This window comes from Thermobia domestica, chromosome 9 (genome assembly GCF_964235325.1).
Source record: "Thermobia domestica chromosome 9, izTheDome1.hap1.1, whole genome shotgun sequence".
In the NCBI taxonomy this organism is placed as follows: domain Eukaryota; kingdom Metazoa; phylum Arthropoda; class Insecta; order Zygentoma; family Lepismatidae; genus Thermobia; species Thermobia domestica.
Genome location: NC_137462.1, coordinates 96,114,931 through 96,135,153, shown reverse-complemented (window position 1 = coordinate 96,135,153; position 20,223 = coordinate 96,114,931). Strand labels below are relative to the sequence as shown.

Below are 20,223 nucleotides of genomic sequence, written 5' to 3'. Positions count from 1 at the left end.
GTCCGTTGATCTTTCCTCTTAGAAGTAGTTAGTAAACATATCAAAGATATTACACTCTTTGCAAAAGCAATATATTATAATTAGAACTTATTTATTATGAAAGATATATATATCTATTTGACTTAAAAGAAATTTGTTATTACAAATTTAGTTTGATTTGAACAGAAAATTAAGTAGATTTAATGCTATTCAAATACTATTACTTTAAGAGTTCTATCTGCAAATATTTAAGTTTAAATACATTTCGTCTGGTAATCAAATATTTTGATATGGGCTATATACAGTATCTAAGTTATCATAATAGTGGATAAGAAAGTGTTTCATAAAGAAGTGAGATTATATTTTATGTAACCATTTGGAAACACATGTTCTAGAACAAATACCATTTTAAATTGTTTTTGCAGTATGTAAATCTTCATTTTTTTATTAATAGGCATAGTCGTTAACTAGGAATTGCCTGAATTAAATTTTGAATTAGAAATTCATATAACTACGTTTGCTTACTGAATATTGCATTGTAGTTGTTCCTGACAGCACGTGCAATTAAAAATGTTTGATATACTGTATATTTTATTACTACCAGAATTACAGTGCTCATAGCATTTGAATTACACAGATAATTATTTAAATTACCTATGTCATTTACTTCACCTTTCTCCCTCATATGTATAAACTTAAATAATAAAAGTGGATTTGATTTACTTTTGATTGTGTTTGATTATTGCATGGCCTATATGACTTTCAGCAATGCATAGACAAAGTTTATTTCGTAAGTATTACAATAAGTATTTATAGACTATATTGTCACAAAAGTTCGAAAACTCCCTAAAGCTATAAAATGCATGTATAAATTACGTTTGATTAACAATGAAATATATGTTAGTTCTTCAGATTATTTAGGATATCAAGTCGAAAACAAGCACATACCATCTTTTTTAGCTGAGAATAGGAAAGTTAAGATTGGGTTTATATCTTTTGTCAATGGTTATTTTAAGTGCGATCATATCCTCACCTTAAGATGCACTAGAAAATCAAAATACAACATTATCTTTTTAATGTATATTGTAAAAAGTAATTTGCATTTACGGTAAGCCAGTTAATTTCAATAAGTTTATAGTTAAAGAAACAACTAAGTAAATTGCGGCCTCATGCATTTACGTCATCAACCGTGAGGAACTTGCTTCAAATGTTATTTCATACAACTAAAATTCATCGGTCATACGTTGTAAATTTTTTGTGGTATATTCAGAAATGCGTATACTTAGAATTTCAAACAGCACTTTGAGCACTCAGCTGTGGGTGGCGCAGTTTATCATGCGTACACATTGGCAATATACACTAGCTACGAACTGGCACTAAATGAGAAATGCATACAACTCTTGTGCGAACACTTGTATACAACAGAAAACCATAACAAAAGGGTGTCACCAAATCAGTTGACTTGATTGTCTGATATTCCAACTTCATAGTCGTGAGCCACCACATGTTTGCTCTTAGACCTAGTTGAAGATGTCTGACGTACAGTATGACACAGAGCAGAAACATGAAGTTACCAATGCATTTTTGTCTGTGCGTCGTTAGATGATATGGTCCCATACAATCCTAACAATGATAATCCTAACGAGAGTTCCATTAGAATGCGAACTCGGACAATGAAAAGAGCAAACTGAAAATCAGATCCATCATTATGGGGTGCATTTAAACCATCAACTTTCCTAAACCGGACGCCATCATAGACATTATAGGCGCTAACCCAGTAAACGCATGAAGCTTTCTTGCCCTTCCATGAAAAAAGTCGGCAGAAGACTGACAGGTGCACATACTGGTCCATCACGAACTATGAAACGTGAATTTTTAAATGGTCATTTTTATCTTGTAAAAGTAATATGGTTTGTTGCGCATAACTTTCCACTCACTTTAGAATACGTTTCCTGTTAGTCTTACTTTCCCTGGTATGTGGCTCTTTCATTCATTCTAAAAGACATTTTAAAAAACATGAAAGAATTTTTGTTCAAAGTTCATGCCTCGACTAAAGTTTTACGAAAGGATATATTATCTTCTAGAAGTAATGTTATCAAATTAGTTCACATGTACGTTTAACGTTAATTTGGAAAATATTCAACGAGCGAAATAAAATTTACCCAATATTAATAACATAAACGTTAAAATAACTTCAGTAATATTAGTAAATTTTAAATAATATACTTTATTTACCATCTTATAACAGAGGAAATGTGTCGTTTATTGTTATTAATATCTCTCGAACAATTTGTTTTTAAAAAGATCATAAAAGTCAATATTTCTTTCGAACCTGCTTTATTCTATTTATGTAGTGTATTATTAAACTCAGGATGAAATTTCAGGTTCAGAATGCAAAATTCCTAAAAAAGAAAAGATAATAAAATAAAATCACTTTCAGTGCTTTTCTCACTACCCAAATTATTAATTCATACAGTTAGAATTACACAAAAATGTCACATCTACAAATAATTTACTTTATATGTTTTGCAAAATGAATAACTTTTCTCTAAAAACAAAAGTATAAAGTACTACGTGCAGGGTAACTGATGCGAATATTGCCACGTCGACAACATCGTCACTGAAGCGCATAATTTAAGCTTGTGAAGTTACCAACACTGTTAAAGATCTGGTTCCTTGTGGGTATATTTGCTGATTGTTTGCGAGCGCGCTATGCTCTTTTTTTTTTTTTCGAGGAGGATGTTCCCTATTTAGCGATATTGTCTATGTTGTAGTTACATTTAGAGATGCAAAAAAGCCGGCTTTTTTGAATCGATGGTTTTTTTCACATAAAAAGCCGGCTTTTTTGGGAAAAAAACGAGAATTTTGGAAATTTTGGCTTTTTTCAACTTCATGATTTTTCTATCTAAATAGCTTTCTTATAGTATATTCTATACTTAGATAAAAATTCCATGACCTGAATGTGATATTTCGCTCTGAAATTCACCATCAAGATGGATGGAGCACATGTTTTACGAATTAAAGCTAACATGAAGAATGTAGTATTTGAGGGTAATTTTAGAGGCTATTTAACTTTATTTTAACTTTTGAGTTATCGACATCTTTTTTCTTCTCTAGTTTGTCATCCGTGTTTCATTTCTAAGAGCTTTTAGTACTCTAGCTTCTAGCGCAAAAGTTAAACTTGCCCGTTTTTCTATTTATCCGTCAAAGTGTACGTTTTTCAATATATCCGTCAAACCGTACTTCCACATTTCTGTTATACTGTAGCTGTGAAGTGATTTAGCAATAATTTTCCGGACACAACCTTGAATACCAATTTATACAAATAATCAGTAGCGGATTTAGAAAAGTACTTTAGGAGGGTTTTTTTCTGATTGTTTCGTTTCCTAAAAAGTCCTAATTTTATTTGGGAAGTGCTTGAAGTTTATGAGTACAGGCATAACTAATATTTCGTTTCGTTTATATGTTTAGCAATAATCTTACAACTTTAAAAATCATTTTATTCTGAGAATCAGTGGCGGATTTAGAAAAGTATTTTGGGAAGGGTTTCTTACTAATGTTTAGTTTTTTTAAACATTCGTAATTTTTATTTGACGGGAGCTTAAAGTTTATGAGTAAAGGCATAAATAATAGATATTTCGTTTGTTGCAGACATTCCGTAACTTTGGGGAACGGGCTTCAGTCCGAAAGACCGCCCCCCTAACCTTCGCAAAACCGTCACTGCTGGTAATTAGTAATAATAACGATTTAAAAACAATAAAAAAGGAAGTCGCCCAACTCACAATACACGCACTATTTCTACATTCACGGATGGAATGAAGAAAAGCTTTGTCAGAATGGTCGAATGCTGGTTGAATCCCGGACTTCCCGATAGAAGCGCAAAAGCTAATCACTCAGTCATGTTTGTTGTGCAGTTGTATTTAGCTTAACTTAAATATATTCCGTAGTCTTTTTTTGGGGGGGGGGTGGAGTTCCGTAATGATATGTTCAATCCCTCTTGTTAAAAATTCAGAAAACTTGAGGATTGGGTAAACTGTGATGGTGGTTCTATAAAACTTAACTGTAGAATTTCAAGAATATACAGAACCAAAAGCTCTAGATGTGGAGCCTTTAAGTGTATCATATAAATCTAAGTATTTCTCTTATGTTTTATTTTAATTTTATTTTGTTTCAAAAAGAGGGTATGGAATATTTTGAAGTAAAAATACTACATACTATTTTGCTAGTTATTTGTGTATTCTTTAAAAAGAAGTGTTTACTTTTAGGGTTGGCTGATTTACACCAACTTTTTTTTTTTAATAACTGGTTTAAACCACAAAAATAAAAAGAATGAAAAATGCGAATCGTGTGAACTTCATGGTAACGTTTCCAGATATCAAACCACCTGCAATAGTTTTATTTCCTTTTCACCTTTTAATCAAGGTGTCCCATGTACAATTCTCGGTCGAACCACAATCCTTCTTTCATGCGTAACCCAAGTAGCGGTTCGGATGTCAGTTTAAGCGAAAGTCTTCTCCTTGATAACCTCGGTATTTCGTAAGGATGTTAAGCCTAAATATACGAAACAAACCAAATTGTATATTTCTACATGCCTAAATGCGTGTTGTTTTATAAAGAAGCCAATATTGCTTAAATATATTGATAGAAATTGGCAAAATTTATCGATTGCCTACGTAGCTTCCAACATTAGCTTGGATTGGACTTTCAATGATATCTACGTACCGGTACTAAATTTGTAATTTAATACCTCAGATTTAGCGTACTGATTATGGTACGTTGACCTTTAAATTTTACATGCAAAGCAATAACAGGATTTTCCCGTTATTGTCTTACATTTCAAGTAATGACGGGATTTTTCCAATGGCTAAGGCGGGAGATTCTCAACTTAAGAAATTTACTGACCGCACTTCTTTAAGCTTATGGGAGTTCTTCCGGCATAACCCCGCTGTTGCATAATAACATCAAAGCGAAACAAACTTAGGCTATTTCTGTGAATATGTAATATAAATATATAAAACAAAAAATCTAAGTCAAAAAAGCCTGGTTTAAACCAAAAAAGCCTGGTTTAAACATCCCCCCAAAAACGGGTTTTTGGCATATTCAAAAACAACCACGGTTCTTGCCAACTCTGCTTACTTTTGTATATAGGAGGTTAAAAAATTCTTATTATAAACATTGGTTAATCCTGTGGAATTCATAATGCAAATATGTTGAAGAAAAATTGTTTGAAATATTTTTTTCGAAATTCATAGTTTATTTTCGATGTTTTATATTATTATCAGCATCAACCACTAATTAAATGATTTTTTGTGTTATAGAGAAGCGATACAAAGTCTGTTTTATCAATTTAAAGCAGTATTTTGAAAAAAGCCCAAAATTTCCGAAGCAAAAAAGCAAAGCAGAAAAAACCGAGTTTTTTTCCAAAAAAGCCGGTTTTTTTCCGAGCCCTTGCATCTCTAGTTACATTTAAAACGTGCTTTTAATATATTTTTGTGTATGTTCACAAATGGGTATAGAAATACTACAGACGATATAAATTGATTTGAAAGATGCTTCCTGCTTTAGTATTTTTAATAAATGAACAGGATTGGCGTTAAATAGTGACAATTATGTTCATGGCAGTTATACACTGAGAAAAATCCGTTCTCCAGACAGCTGTACAATATACGGAATCCTCTTGATTACTACATAAATCAGTACGGAGCATGCGCTATCCGTGTGCTTCATAGGCACTGCCCTTAGATGTTACATCATGCCGTTGTATGATGTCTGATATCTAACAGCCTTCCTTATATATACACCCAGGGTAGTAGGGAAGTCCACCGAAAAACTTTTGGAGGCGGTTCCTTATTCGAAATGAAAGAAAAAAGTTCTAATAAACATGGGTCGAAAAACGTCTCCTTTCAGAGTTATGAACTACCGAAAATTCGAAATATCACGTTTCAAAACATCCTGGCTTAGAAACTATAGGGTCTATCCCAAACGGTTTAAGGAATTACACAGGAACTGGTACACGCTCTATCTAAATATCCATGTTTCAGAATTCACCGGTACCAGCGAAACGAACACACCATTAGTACTTAAAGGAGTATCCTTATACTTCACAGTTTCTTTCACAGTTCCTTTCAGCGATAACGGAAGATGGTAAAACATGGATATTTAGATAGAGAACATACTAGTTCCTGTGTAATTCCTTAAACCGCTTGGAATAGGTCCTATAGTTTCTAAGTTAGGAAGTTTTGAAAAATGAGTTTTCGAATTTTCAATGGATCATAACTCTGGAAGGAGGCATTTTTCGGCCCATGTTTATTAGAACCTTTTTCTTTCATTTCGTATAGGGAATCGCTCCCAAAGTTTGTCGATGGAGTTACCTTATCACCTTATATATATATATATATATATATATATATATATATATATATATATATATATATATATATATATATATATATATATGTTACCTTCGTCAGCTACATGCTATATACGTCCATTTGTATGTGAGATCCTGACTGCCTATATTGTTCCATACGGAAATTACGTACAGACGGAACACCTATACAGAAAGTATTATAAAATATGTGTGTTCCGTTATACGTTTGTTGTGTTGTCAAAAAAAAAAAAAAAAACTACAGGATTTACAAATGTAACATACGATTTTAAGTAGGTCACATACACTTTTTTCTCGGTGAAAGGTAATATTCTGCTATTTTGTTAATAAATGTATATTTATTCCTCCGACTTTTAGATGCGGTGCCATGTCGCTTAAATTTTTCCTTAGTTTACCCACCTAGGATTTTTACTTTTTGTCGTCTGCAGGTGTGTATTTGTGATCATTTCTAACTTCCATTCGACGAATATACGTATCTTAAGAAATTTTTAATCAAGCAACAGTCCTTGACTTATTGCTCGAGCATGGTACAGCTCCATAAAAGCATGACTCGGGCTCTGAGACGACAGTTGTTGAAAATGAATTAATTTGCAATATTTACCATTGACATCGATATTCGCATCAGTTACCATATATTATATTGCATATGTTTATCTAATTTATGCTATTCTTCTTTATGAATCTTCACTGGCAGTAGAATATTGAATAGCAATGGTGAACCAAATAAAGAAACTTTATATATATTATTATGCGGCAGAACGGCTTGGGTGAACATAATCATAATCGTTATTTCCGGTGAAATTTATTTATTAGGTGGAATGAGGTGAGGTTGCATCATAGAGCGCATAGGTACTTTAACTTTGAAAATGTACCGGCAGACATGAGAGTAAGTTTGTTTGATGTATCATTGCACTGAACTGCATAGGAAAGTTAAACATTCTTCCACAGGTTATTTGAAAGTTAGGAAATGTGACATATCATTATGTTTTCCGTAGCTGCTCATATACACTGGTTCGAGATCATAAGTATGGAGTTAAAGACTTATGGCCATAGGTGTGGCAGTTGAACTGGGAAATGCGGATGAGCATCAGGCACGATTATTTGTACCATTCTGGGTTGGAATTCTAATTACTACTACTGATTAAATTGTCCTAATTAATTTAGGCAATTACACAATTCTCTTATGATGCTGGGTTAACATTGGAGATTTTAGTACTTCCATCGGGAACAGAACCAGTGAAAACTTACATAGAAGTGTAACGCGCTTACAATTCGGCTAAGCTGGAACTCAGTAACATACTTTCTTAAACAACCTTCAATTTCCATTTTCTTGTTTTATACTCTCTATTCATATACACAGATGGTAAATTTTGGTGCATATGCAGAAGAGAAAGCAGTATAAAGGAATTTGAATATAGCTTATTAATTTCCATTACACAAAATTACCAGAAATGTAGTGTTAAGGATAGAGCTTCTGGGATATACATGCGAGGGGCATGAGACCCCTAATTTGACTTAGCTGTAAGGTTGATATTCGGCCCGGAAAATCCGAAACTGTCACGGAATCGATGTCTGCGTCCCGATGTCCCGAAAATATTTCTCAGGACGTTTAAATGTTCTGGATTTCAGCGAAGAAGAAAGGAAGGAAATATTATAGTTTGCTTTCCTCACAGGATTAGGTATATAATTATTCTCTCCATGAGTATGGCCATTCAAAAGTTGAAAAATTCAATACATAAAACATGAATTTAATTAAGTTCACCATTTAACTACTTTGACATGAACGAAGCATTCGTTTCATCAAGCCAGGGACAAAAGGTTTTATTGCTTAATCTTATTGTTATCTTTAGTACTCCGTTTCAATCTGCATCTTGCTTCTGAAATATTTTAATCAATAATAACTTACCGACATTTTTGATAACTATTCGCTGACCATTCAAGAAGAAAATATACTGTTTAAATTAATAAAACTGAAGAGACAACAATGGGAAACTGTTGGAGTATGTTTCTTTAAAAATAAAAGCCAATGTATTAACCGGTCTAAAAGAAAATACAACACGAACATGCAAAACGTGCGAAAGGAAACATTGTACCTTGAATGAGCTAAAACTAGCTCTGAAAACCACGAAACATAACAGATTCTGAGAAATTTTTATTTTTTATTTATTTATTTATTTATTTATTTATTTTTTGCTTAGGAGGAAGGGGGTAAATCAACTGCTTTTGCTTAACTAGGGAGAAGAATGTCTACTAAAATGACTAAAAATGTGATTACGTAATACTTGAACATGGATCCAGTGGAAGAAAGTAAATTAGTATATACCACTTCTTTTCATTTTAAACATTTAAAAGATTCTCGTAATTTAGGAGCGTCCCGGAGTTTCATTTTTGAAATACAGCAACCCTACGCTATGGCAATTCCCGAGGCCAGGCAAAATCCTACGAAGTTCCCCACGTGCTTAGGTCCGGAGATCTGACAGGCTAGAGTAGACGCTGCACAACAATTAACACGATGTTTGACCTAGCTTACGGGGACGCGCGTAATATATGGTCCTGCAAAATCTCCAGAAAATGTCAGAGAACCGAGTTCATAATGCCACAAATATACAGCGCAGTAGTTATACTCCTCTAAATGAAGATAATAGACAAGTGGGATGCGTTGCTTACTGCATTTGTAGACATAACTATAGGCTGAGTGTAAACAGATTCGTATTTTCCGACTAACGTGGTCATCTACGGCCACGCAAATGGCCATATTTCCCGAGACAGAAATACTTTTATCGCCCTCGATTCTTTTCGAAACTGAAGTCACTTCCAATATGACTGAGATCGCTCTTCAGGATAAGAATTTGTTAATTAAAATTATATGAGAGGAACGTGAGAACGTAGACCGGTCCCAAAGAGTCCGTTATGTAGTGTTCATGCATTCATCTAGGTAGTCAAGGTGGTTGTGACTGCACCGCCGGGCACAGTTTTATTTTTTAGGACAGCACGAGCAATCCTTTTGTCAATGCCATTCGTGGGGGTACTAGGATGCATATCTGGAGCAGAAAACAGTAAACGATCCACGTGGCAGTTCTGCGGAACTACCGCTTGGGTATTCGGAGAATCAATGTTCTTCGACGCATTTTAACTGGTACCAGCATTACTTGTACAGACACAATGATACACTAATCCTTTACAATTTCTAGTGTGCTGAGATCTTGCAACTACGATCAGCACGTCCTGCGAATTTCGTTTAAATCAGATAATATATATAAAGTGTCTTCTCACCAGCAAAATATGTATATCTAATTCTACTGATTTCGACCTCTACTTTTTAATTTCTTATGTATAATCATTGTATTATTATTATTATTATTATTATTATTATTATTATTATTATTATTATTATTATTATTATTATTATTATTATTATTATTATATTAACACGCAAGCACTCAGCGTTACAAAAGGAAAGTTTCGACTTTAAGAATCGTGAAGGTCGAAATCAACAGAATGAGATATTTACGTACATATGAATATATTTCTTTATATTTACGGTCGTGAATGAAGGTGTGTTGCAATAATATTTCATTTTAATTTTTAAAAAATGAGAAACAAGATTAATTTTTGTTGAGACGAAATAGAACTTCCTTTTACTATTTTCATAAGTAATTCATTAGATTTACACATAACCAGCGGCGTGCCGTCAAGGGGACTAGGGGACTAGGCTAGTCCCCTGGAATTTTAATTAAAGTATTTTGTGATAAATATATACCAAAGAAAACGAAAACATTGTTTGTATTTCTCTATTTTTGTAAAATAACACTATTTCAATTGTTCTGACACAACTATAGTCAGCGCCCGTGTGCTGGGTGCGACAGCGAAGTTGAGATCGGAAACGTTCGGGTTTTAATCGGCTTTTCTCGGGGAAGCGAACAGGGTCCAGTCAGCTAGTCCTCATATTATGTTGTCTAAGCTCTAAGCATGGGCGTTCTGTCGTAAGCGAATTTAATGCTCGTTTGCTTTTTACAGTTAATAGTTTTAACGCTATTAAATTTACAGTATTAATCTTGAGACTTTAAGAAATCTAGTGAAGTGTGAACTTTTTAGATTATCAATATATTTTGCAAATGACTCGAAGAATAAAGTATGGAAGGGGATTCGTCTGAGAAATCGAGTTACTTACGGCAAAGCAATGGCGCAAGCAGTGATATTACTTCAATTGGTATAGGGGACAGTAGGGGCGGGGATCGGCTGTTTCAGTCTTGTATTCTAAACCATTGAATTCCTTAATTTTCAAGAAATGCAACAAATAATAACCAGTAGTAGAACAACTCCAAGCATTTCCATTTAGACAAAAATTAAACATTATATACATAATATCAAAACGGATTATTTTGCATCTTCAAAATAGTTAACTGCATGTAAGACAAGAAACAAACTGTATTGCTGGCCTAGTACTATGTTCCACATAGAAAAGGACGTGTGGAATAATGATGGCTTTTGTGACATGAACAATTTTCACAAACCCAAGTTGCGCCAAGAAAAATGTAATTCACACCTGTCCACAATTACTAAATTGAAAACTTTCGGGAAACCAGAATTGATTTTTAATTGAGCAAGCAATGCAGAAGTTGATTCAAACCGAGAACTAATGAACCGATTGATTTATTCCTCTTGTTTTATGGCTAAACAAGAGCTATCATTTAGAAGTCATAACAAACAGGAAGATTCTGTCAATTAGGGAAATTATATTGAAGTAATTCAGTTACTTTCTAAGTACGACACTAAAAGGACTTGCAGGGGCGCCTGAAGAAAATTTTCTAGGGAGGGTCCTATCTCCATGGTTGCTATGTTGCGTCTGGTATTTCTGGTATTTAATATACGTGGTTAGCTATATTACGTATACATTTTCGTGAGCCAGAGGAAGGTCCGGGCCCCACCCTACCCTCTCGTTCGGGCGCCCATGTTGACTTGCCATCTTCACAGCATGGGAATGTTTAAAGGAACGTCAAACAGAATTCAGAATTATATTATATTATTAAATGTGTTTGGTGAGTAATTCTGGATAAAATTAAGTCAGAAATAAACAATACACTTCTTACAGCAAGAATGTTGGACAAAACTACGGACATTGCAAAGATCTCTCAACATTCAATCGGTACGTGAAAGACGGCAATTCATGAAAGACATTTGGTTTGCAGATGTTACTAGTGATTGCACTGCGACTGCTCTAAGTGAGCATGCTTTCCAAATTCTCTCTCATTTTAATTGTAAGCAAAAGCTTGTAGCACTAGGCTATGGATGGAGCTGCCACATTTTCTGGACATTTGAACGGTTTACAATCTTTTGTTAAAAGGTGTTTGAGTGCACTCACCATACACTGCTATCATCACAGACTCAATCTCGTTGTTCCACAGTATGTTAATCACATCAAGGAATGTAAAATATTTTTTTAGAATAAATGGCATTCCAAATTTCTTTTCATATTCATCGAAACGCTGTAACGCGCTTGCTGAATCAGAAGTAACTAAGCGATTTCCAACGGTTGCCACTATAAGATGGAATTACAATTCCAAAATTGTGAATGCAGTAAGTGAAAATCAAATAGAACTCTTACGGTGTTCTGAGAACATTGTAGAAGATTCAGATAATTGCGACACCGAAGCTTTCATGACTACAAAAAAGAAAAAAAGAAACAATGTGTGAGTTATCATTGAAGGATTTCGATTTTGCATTTCTCCGCACGGATATACTATTCAACATTCTTTAAAGTAAAACCTTGGATGTGAAATATTGCATCCAAAAAGTACAAAAGATGGTATCTCAACTTAGAAATGCAAGAAATGATTTTGAAGACTTATAGAAAAGTAGAATTGGATGACAACAGGAACCTTCTAATAAAAGACGTAAAGTAGATGACTCAACAGATTCAGAAATTAAAATGTGCGGATCTTCAATGACATTATTGATACTGTGATTTCAAGATCTCAGTGAGTTACAATTTCTTGAGTTGTTAGATTTAAAGAATTTTCAGTGCTTGAAATCTCGATTTCCTGATTGCTTGTTTTTGACCCTTAAATCAATTTACGGGAGTTTTCTTTTTAATTTTAACAATTTGCGGAGTGAATTAATATAGGTTTATAGACTCTTAGATTTTTCAAATAAAACTGTGACTGAAATTATCCATTTCTTGAAAGAAAGAGGCTTGGTAGAAGAAGCATTTACAGAAACATATAAAGTGTGTTGTTTGGTGTCAACAATACTACTCAGGACCTCCACTCTACAGCACACATTCTCTTCGAACCTAGTCCCCTGTGAGAAAAGTCACGGCACGCCACTGCACATAACAGTGTTCTCCACGCAACGAAGACGTTCAGCCATATTTAGTGAATTCTTACCAGCCTTCAGAAAGAACTCAGAGCAGCAGTTGAACTAGTTGATTCACTCCCAAAGACGACTCAGTCTCAGAAGAATATCTACTTCAGATTTGAAAATTTTCCATTTCATGAAATGTAACGGGAAATCATGATGCTCATTCCGCGGTCAAGTCTTAGAACCTAGCATCTAAGAAGACGTTACTCTATTACTGTATGATATTATTTTGGCATAAGTAGAGGCTATAAGAATCGACGGGTCATTCGTACTATTTCACTAGAACTGAACGAATTTTGTTCTTAATGGGAAGAACAAAGAAAGAAAAAAAAATACTCGAATATTTCTTTAAGACGCAGAAATAAGGTGTCATGAATGGAGAAAATTAAAACAAAGTTTTTAAAAACACTTCTTGAACATTGGTTTCGTCATACAACTCATTTCTTTTGCACATGTACTTTACCAAGTGAAATCACATTGTATCGTCGGCCTAAGATGCATTATTAGATGCATTAAGGAAATGTTACAAAACATACATTATTTGCTACATCTTAATCTTATAGCTTGACATTGTCCAACATTGTATACTCACCCATATCTTACAATATTTTAACCTAACATTTGATTTACATAACTGGCCTTATTTTTCTCAAATTCAAGAAATTCTGTGACATTTTGTGTAGATTGTGCAAAATAAGTTCTAGTTTCCTACAATAAAAGTAGTATCGAGCCCTCTTCGCTAATCTAATAGTAAGTGCGTACGCTTTTGTTACATGAGGTTCCCAGTTCGATTCCCGGTGAAAGAACCTTAAAATTTGAACGGTATTACGGTGTGGTCGAATCCACCTTAAATTATAGTTCAAGTCTCACATAGCTTTAGTGCTAAAACGAGAGAGTAAACTCCAGTTAATGTAAATAATAAACTCTAAAGTATTGAAATAAAATGAAATGTTCCGATTTTATGTTCTACTATTATGCCCTTTCAGGGTAAGAGAAACGATGATTAAGGCAAGTGAGTGATGATGGGAGAATTGGTGGAATGAGAATGCGAGAGGAAACTGAGATCGAACCATGGTTTCCGGCATCAGAGCCCCCTACCACTGAACCATCGTGTCCTCCAAATCATCGCAAACATGGACTTTTTCGAAAGCAGTTGAAGTATTTCATTATATTGATGTAAATTTAAGATCTAGTGATATCATTGTATAAACAATTTACACATACCTTATCAACCCACAGAATGGGAAACATAGTATCTTGTACGTTCTTGAATAATTCTATATGTTCATGTTGCTGCAGAAACATATTAAATTGTATACGACCTGCTTCCTTGAATAGTCCACTGGCGTTTTCAACAATGCCCTGCAAATAAACAATATTTAATTATCTTGAATAACAACAGAAGGGAAACTGTTAGTTTGTTTTTATTGCTTCTTCGTGGAATAAACTGTAACGGGATATGTGTTCACTTCCTGATAAGAAATTCACATAGTTCAAACCACACGACAAGTTGTAGTTTCGTCTACCTTTGGTGCTAAGGAACGCTTAACTTCAAACAACAAGTATAATCTATCTTCTATCCTTGTTGCTAAGGAACGGTTAACTTCAAACAACAAGTTTAAATTTATCTCAATCCTTGGTGCTAAGGAACGCTTAACTTTAAACAAGTTTAATATATCTTCTGTCCTTGTTGCTAAGGAACACTTAACTTCAAACAGAAAGTTACAACTAATATTCAACCCTTGGTACTAAGAAACTTAATCTATCTTTAAGCCTTGGTGTTAAGAAACGCTTATCTTGAAACAAGTTTAATCTATTTTCTATCCTTCGTTCTAAGAATGTTTAACTTCAAACATCAAGTTTAATCTTATCTTCTATCCTTGGTGCTAAGGAACGTTAAACTTCCCACAACAAGTCTATCTGGCAAGTTCTAATTATTTATTTTCAGTATAAAATAAATTCATTCTATTCACATTATGTATTCTAGTTTGAGTTTCAGGTTTTATGTTTTCCGTCGATATGACATACCCTCATTACAAAAGATGGTAACTACTGTTAACGCGGACTCCGAACTAAGTTACCGGTGCACTTGGCACAGACCATCAGGTAAGATCAATCCTTCCAGTATAAGCCGTTCATCAGCTACTATCTTGCCTCCAAGACAGCAGAATTCCGGAACCGCGCTATCTTCCCCCGTACTGTGAATTCTTGAGTATTTACGAAATGTATTTCACAGTGGAAGTTTGGCCCTAGAAATTATAACTCCTAGGAAACAATTTTTTTTTCTTCGAACCACTCTTCTATTACTCCCATCATCATGCATGTTACTATCTCCATTACTACTACCACCACATTTACGGAGGAGTGTACTTAAATACGTATGGAGAATTAACTTCAACTTCCACGCTAATGCGTATATAGTTTTAAGACTTCATTACATTAAACACCAGCACTGAAATAACTAACAGATTTTAGTTATAGAACTTCGTACAGTTGAAAGTCGTCGTTGTAAGATATTGCTTGAATGACAAAGTGCATCTCCTATGAGTAACTATTACGGTGTTGGTAAAATTGATAATTTTATGGTAACTAATAACGAAATAATTGTTCATGATCAATTTATTCTTAACAAAAAATATATATATTGTTATGCATAACAATAATAATAGGAAAAATATAAATCAACTATAACAACAAAACAAAACTTAGCTGCGATCCTACAACACAACACCCTCAAGAAATGTTCTCCGTATAGTGCGATAAACATTACTGGCAAATTTTATGGACGGGGGTTCACAACCGGGACTTACCCTTGCGTTCTATTGGATGGAGAAATCGGCAGAGCTAGGTCAAGCTTCACGACTCGTTGAGATCACTATAGTTAAATACCTTAGTCCAGTGGTTCTCAACCTATCACGAGCCCCATTTTATCACATCCTCTTCCCAGCGACCCCCTTATAATTTCTGGTTGTAATAAGCTTATGTGGGATTTTTAATATTCTATAATTTCCTATTGCGGAGATCTCACGATATTCATCTATTTCTATGCTAGTAGAATCCATTTCTTGTATATAGCGGATACACTAACTTCAACAGAAACAAATGGATTAGAACTAAATTTGCTCAGTTCATTCATATTACAAATATCGAATCCTATCCGTCATACTGTTTCAAAATGAAGGCCATTTGAAAATTTTACGACTTTATAACTTCCTTAATTTTGGGTCATATGATAAAAAATAAACTGATTTCTAAATTTGTTTTTTTTTTTAAATTGGACAGTTGTTAAAAAAGTAATTGAGCATTTTAAATGACTTGGTTTAAAAAGTTATTGAGTATTTTAAATGACTTGATAATGTGCGTCACGAAGATTGAACCGGACATAGCCGCACTAATGAAATAATACCATGCTCAGGTATCTCGGTATGTTTCACTTTTAATTGTATTTCAATCATCGAGTTTTGTTGCATTTGTATTTTTCTGGCATTTCAATATGCAGATCTCATTAATTTCATATCGTACCTTTTTCATTTAAATTTATTTTTAAACAACTCTGCACCTGTTGAAAATGTTTAGTAGACCTAAGTTTTTGTTGTTCTTAACAGTAAGTATAAAAATAAAAATATGTCTATCAGAACAAAATTCAAAATAATATTTTAAAATATTTTCCGGTATTAGATTCTAATTATATTAATCTCTTCTGCTTATTTTCGCTACCCCAATGAAACCTTCTTGAGACCCCTAGATTGAGAACCTCTGCTGTAGAGAAATGAGGTTTTCAATATAAGTTAGTCATTTTCTGTTCAGCATTTTTCCATTGGTAGCTTATGTAGTGCCCTTAGTAATTGTGTTATTTTATAATAGTAATATTTTTAAGTAGTATTGTTAACTCTCTTTTGTAAGATCTGGCAACATTGATACTTCCGCTTCTGTGGAGGGAAGACGAGCGGGTGACTTCCGCAGTACTACGAAGAAAGAGATTGTGTACCGCATGGCTTCTCGATATCTGTAAAAATGAAGCCTAAAATTATAGTTAATCTAGGCCTCTCGTAGCCATCCTCCTTTTATTAGTAATCAACAGTTTTGACAGAGCAACATTGAGTTTAAGTGAAGCTTTACGGTTACCTTTTCATCATAATTTTGGTGTGCAATTTCCAAGAGGAATTTATAAAGGAGAGCAAGTGGTCTCCCACGTGTTTTGTCATAGCTACAAGTTTTTGTCTGTCAGTGTGTGCCTCTCCATTAATTATATTTCAAGTTTCTGTGTTCGTCCTAGTGACATTCTCCATTTAATACGATAATGGCAATTTTCGTGAAGTTTTTCTTAGTTGTGATAATGTATGAAATCATAATGAAGCACTAAAAACTTCTGTGGGAACCCGCCCCATGCACGCTCTGTCCGATATCAAATCAGTGAAGGAAGCAATGTATTCAACATCTAGCACAGAATCATCAAGAGTCCAGATCTTTACAAGGATTGTAACGAATCAGCAATGTACCTTCCCTGGAAGTAACTTGGTTTTCACGTACAAACGACTTAAATGCTGATTCCCGTTCATATATTTGCTACAACACTACTTCCTTGAACTTAAACATGTACTTCAACAAAATGTGGCTTCTTTACATTCTAGTGTACTTGTTACTGTACCAAGTATTGGATTCTATAGCTGCTTATGGCATTTTAGTAGCAAGTAGCATGTTTATTCCAAACCAATATCCTTTCATATGTGTTGTTGTGAACCAGTGCAGTTTCTTAAGTGAGCAGTATTAGTCTATTAACAAGCAGCTTGTAGAGTGGTGCAGGATTTATGCCAAACGCATATTCAGTTGGAATAATTTAGAGGCATTTTAGTGGCCCATAGCCCAGGTGAATGAGCAGCATGAAGAATCCACCCGTTATTTTCGCCGCCGCTCGCTCAGTGTTTAGTCGAGCGACAATGCAGTTCTGGGACATGTTATTTTACACCACAATACATTTCTCTGGAGTTTTTCATACTTTTTTCCATTATTAAGGAGTTACCTTGGAGCCCCCTTTGGTTTAGCTCCGCCCAGCCTTGGCTCAGGATCAACTGGTAGTGAGATGAGATGCTGTTGTGTTAGTGTTTCTTATATGAAGATGGGCAGTTTAAAGGTGTTTTCCTGATAAAGGTTGCCTTCGTAGCAGCCACATTCGTCATTTTTGATGAGTATGTTGTTTTTAGTTATGTTCAATTATGTTTGAGCATGTTTGTGCGTATTAAAGCTCATCTTTGATATAGCCTGTTAATTTATCAGGCCCAGTTAAGTGTCTTTATCTTATCTTATCTTATTGAGCATCAATCCTGAATACATGCATCATTCATTAGTAAGTATGCTTTGTGCATATTTTTAGGTAAGAAACACAATGTTGAATAAATAAGCTTAACGCTACATGTGTTCATGGCAGCTTCACTCTCACCGGGGTGGAGCATAATGTTGCCAGTTCAATCAAGAAAAGGGCACAGAATGCCCATATGTGGAATGTAAATCTCATAGTAACAGGTAATCAGTCTCAATGAGTTATTAGATGAATGTGTATAATTTTATTGCATACCTTTTCTTAGTGGTAACAATTTTAATACTGAGTTTTGCACTTATGTTTGGATAGTGCACATGTAGGCGCGCACCCGATGGTGGGTATACGCTGGCTAGTACCTTATAGCTATATTATTATCCTTGAAGTCTAGTTGCAGGGTACAACAATTAATAATTATGATACGATATTATCTTTTGCATAATAAATTTAAACTATTTCTTTCATTATCTTCAGAAGTGACAATTCTTCTGGAATTTGGTAAGAATCTAACTTGCATATTATTATGAAGTGTGTTAATGTTTCAATCATTATACAAGGGAGGTGAAGATGGTTGTCCCTCCTCAATTGTTTATAGCTGCAAGAATTTTGATGTAATCATGCATCAGTAACTGAATATTTTCACGCATGACTTTTTTTTATTGTTTTTATAAATATACGAATATATGTTCTCGTGCATGATAGTATATGTACCTGTTCTATATCAAGCTTCCATGGCCCTAACACCAACTTTTGATCAAATAATAAACAATCTTTTCCATTTTAAGTGTTGTTGTTCAAGTGCAAGTCCCTAGTAGCTAGATAAGTTTAATTTAAGGTTAGCTATTTCTAAATTTTGGTATACGCAGGAGCAAGAAGAGGAAGGGGGGTTTGTTCATGCCTTCTCGTAGAGCTGGTGTGGGCAAGCCTCGTGTTGTCGGACGTTGTCTGTGCGCCCTAAACTTCATTGCCATATCATCTTTCACAGACTGGCGACCCCTTGATACTCAGTTTTCTGGATTTTCTTTAGTCTGCGTTCTAAGTACGTTAGACGCCTTCCGCTCTGTAGCACTCAGAAGTTCCGGGCCATCCTCTGGGGCGCTACACTTAGAACATTCCAAAATGTGTCATTCAGTTTTATTCGAGGATAACATGCTTCAATTATTCTTATATGCTTGACGTTAAAATTAATCAAGGGAAGGGTAACTCACTGAATCTACAACAAATATGTTTAAACGGCATTTTTTACAAGAGAGTCATGAAACATGTTGATTTTCCAGTAGAATTTTTTGTTAATTGATATGTTTCTTGGGATTAAATTCACTCTAGAAAACAATAGAAAAATAACAAGTAGGAGTGTGACGTGAACATCTCGTAAAGGAGTTTGATTTGCATGACGTGATATTTGCTCCATTAATATTGAAACCGGAAGTCGTAGTAAATTTCTACAACTTCCGGTTTTCGTAGAGGGAATAGAGTGTAGAAGGAATATATTCTTGGGATGATAAATTGATTACAGAAACCAGTTTCTTGATATATATATATATATATATATATATATATATATCCGTTTGCCCTGTATAAAAATAAACGTGAAAACCGGAAGTGGTTTATTTCAATGATTTCCGGTTGGAATAGAGGGTTACTGGAGAGATAGCAAGTAACTAAGGTAATTAGTTTTAATACTCTAAATCGTTTCGCTTCTCGCTATCTCTTGTTTTTGTTCTACGTAGATTATTATAAATATCTAGATACTAGGTTTTGAAGGCGGCAAACTGTGAGATTAAGCATTGCATGGGAACCAGGATCTCCTTAACCAAAAGTAAAGTCCATGGGATGACTTTTGTAATCTGAGGAGTATGTTATGAACATTTCTGATCTCTCCATTATCTTCCGATAAGAGTATCTTTTGTAATTTCTTATACTCGAATGGAATTCTAAAAGAAATGTAATGTTTGAAGAAGTTTGTTGAGAATTGTGGCGTACATGTGAAGCACGTCTTATATTAAAGCTTAGTATTACTCTTCAACTCAGACTTCATAAATCATGTAGCAATCAGTAATATGGATATCGTTAGGAATCAACCGTGGATCTAGAACCAACAAATACTACAAGGAAATGGTGTTTATGAGATACGTGAGAGTATAAGTAAAGTTGATCACAATATCAGTAAAGGTGATTTTGT

General features: G+C 34.3%; 1 protein-coding gene across 1 annotated transcript in view; it reads right to left on the bottom strand.

Moving 5' to 3' along the window:
• Positions 1-2,211: 2,211 nt before the first annotated feature.
• LOC145694048 (sensory neuron membrane protein 2-like) overlaps positions 2,212-20,223 on the bottom strand; it is a 67,738-nt gene continuing 49,726 nt past the window's right edge. The window contains exons 8-9 of the mRNA XM_081770186.1: positions 13,952-14,089; positions 2,212-2,381 (exon numbers count right to left, since the gene is read on the bottom strand). Of these exons, the coding sequence (XP_081626312.1) occupies positions 2,322-2,381; positions 13,952-14,089 (198 nt within the window). The 3' untranslated portion in view covers positions 2,212-2,321. The remainder of the gene's footprint in view (positions 2,382-13,951; positions 14,090-20,223) is intronic.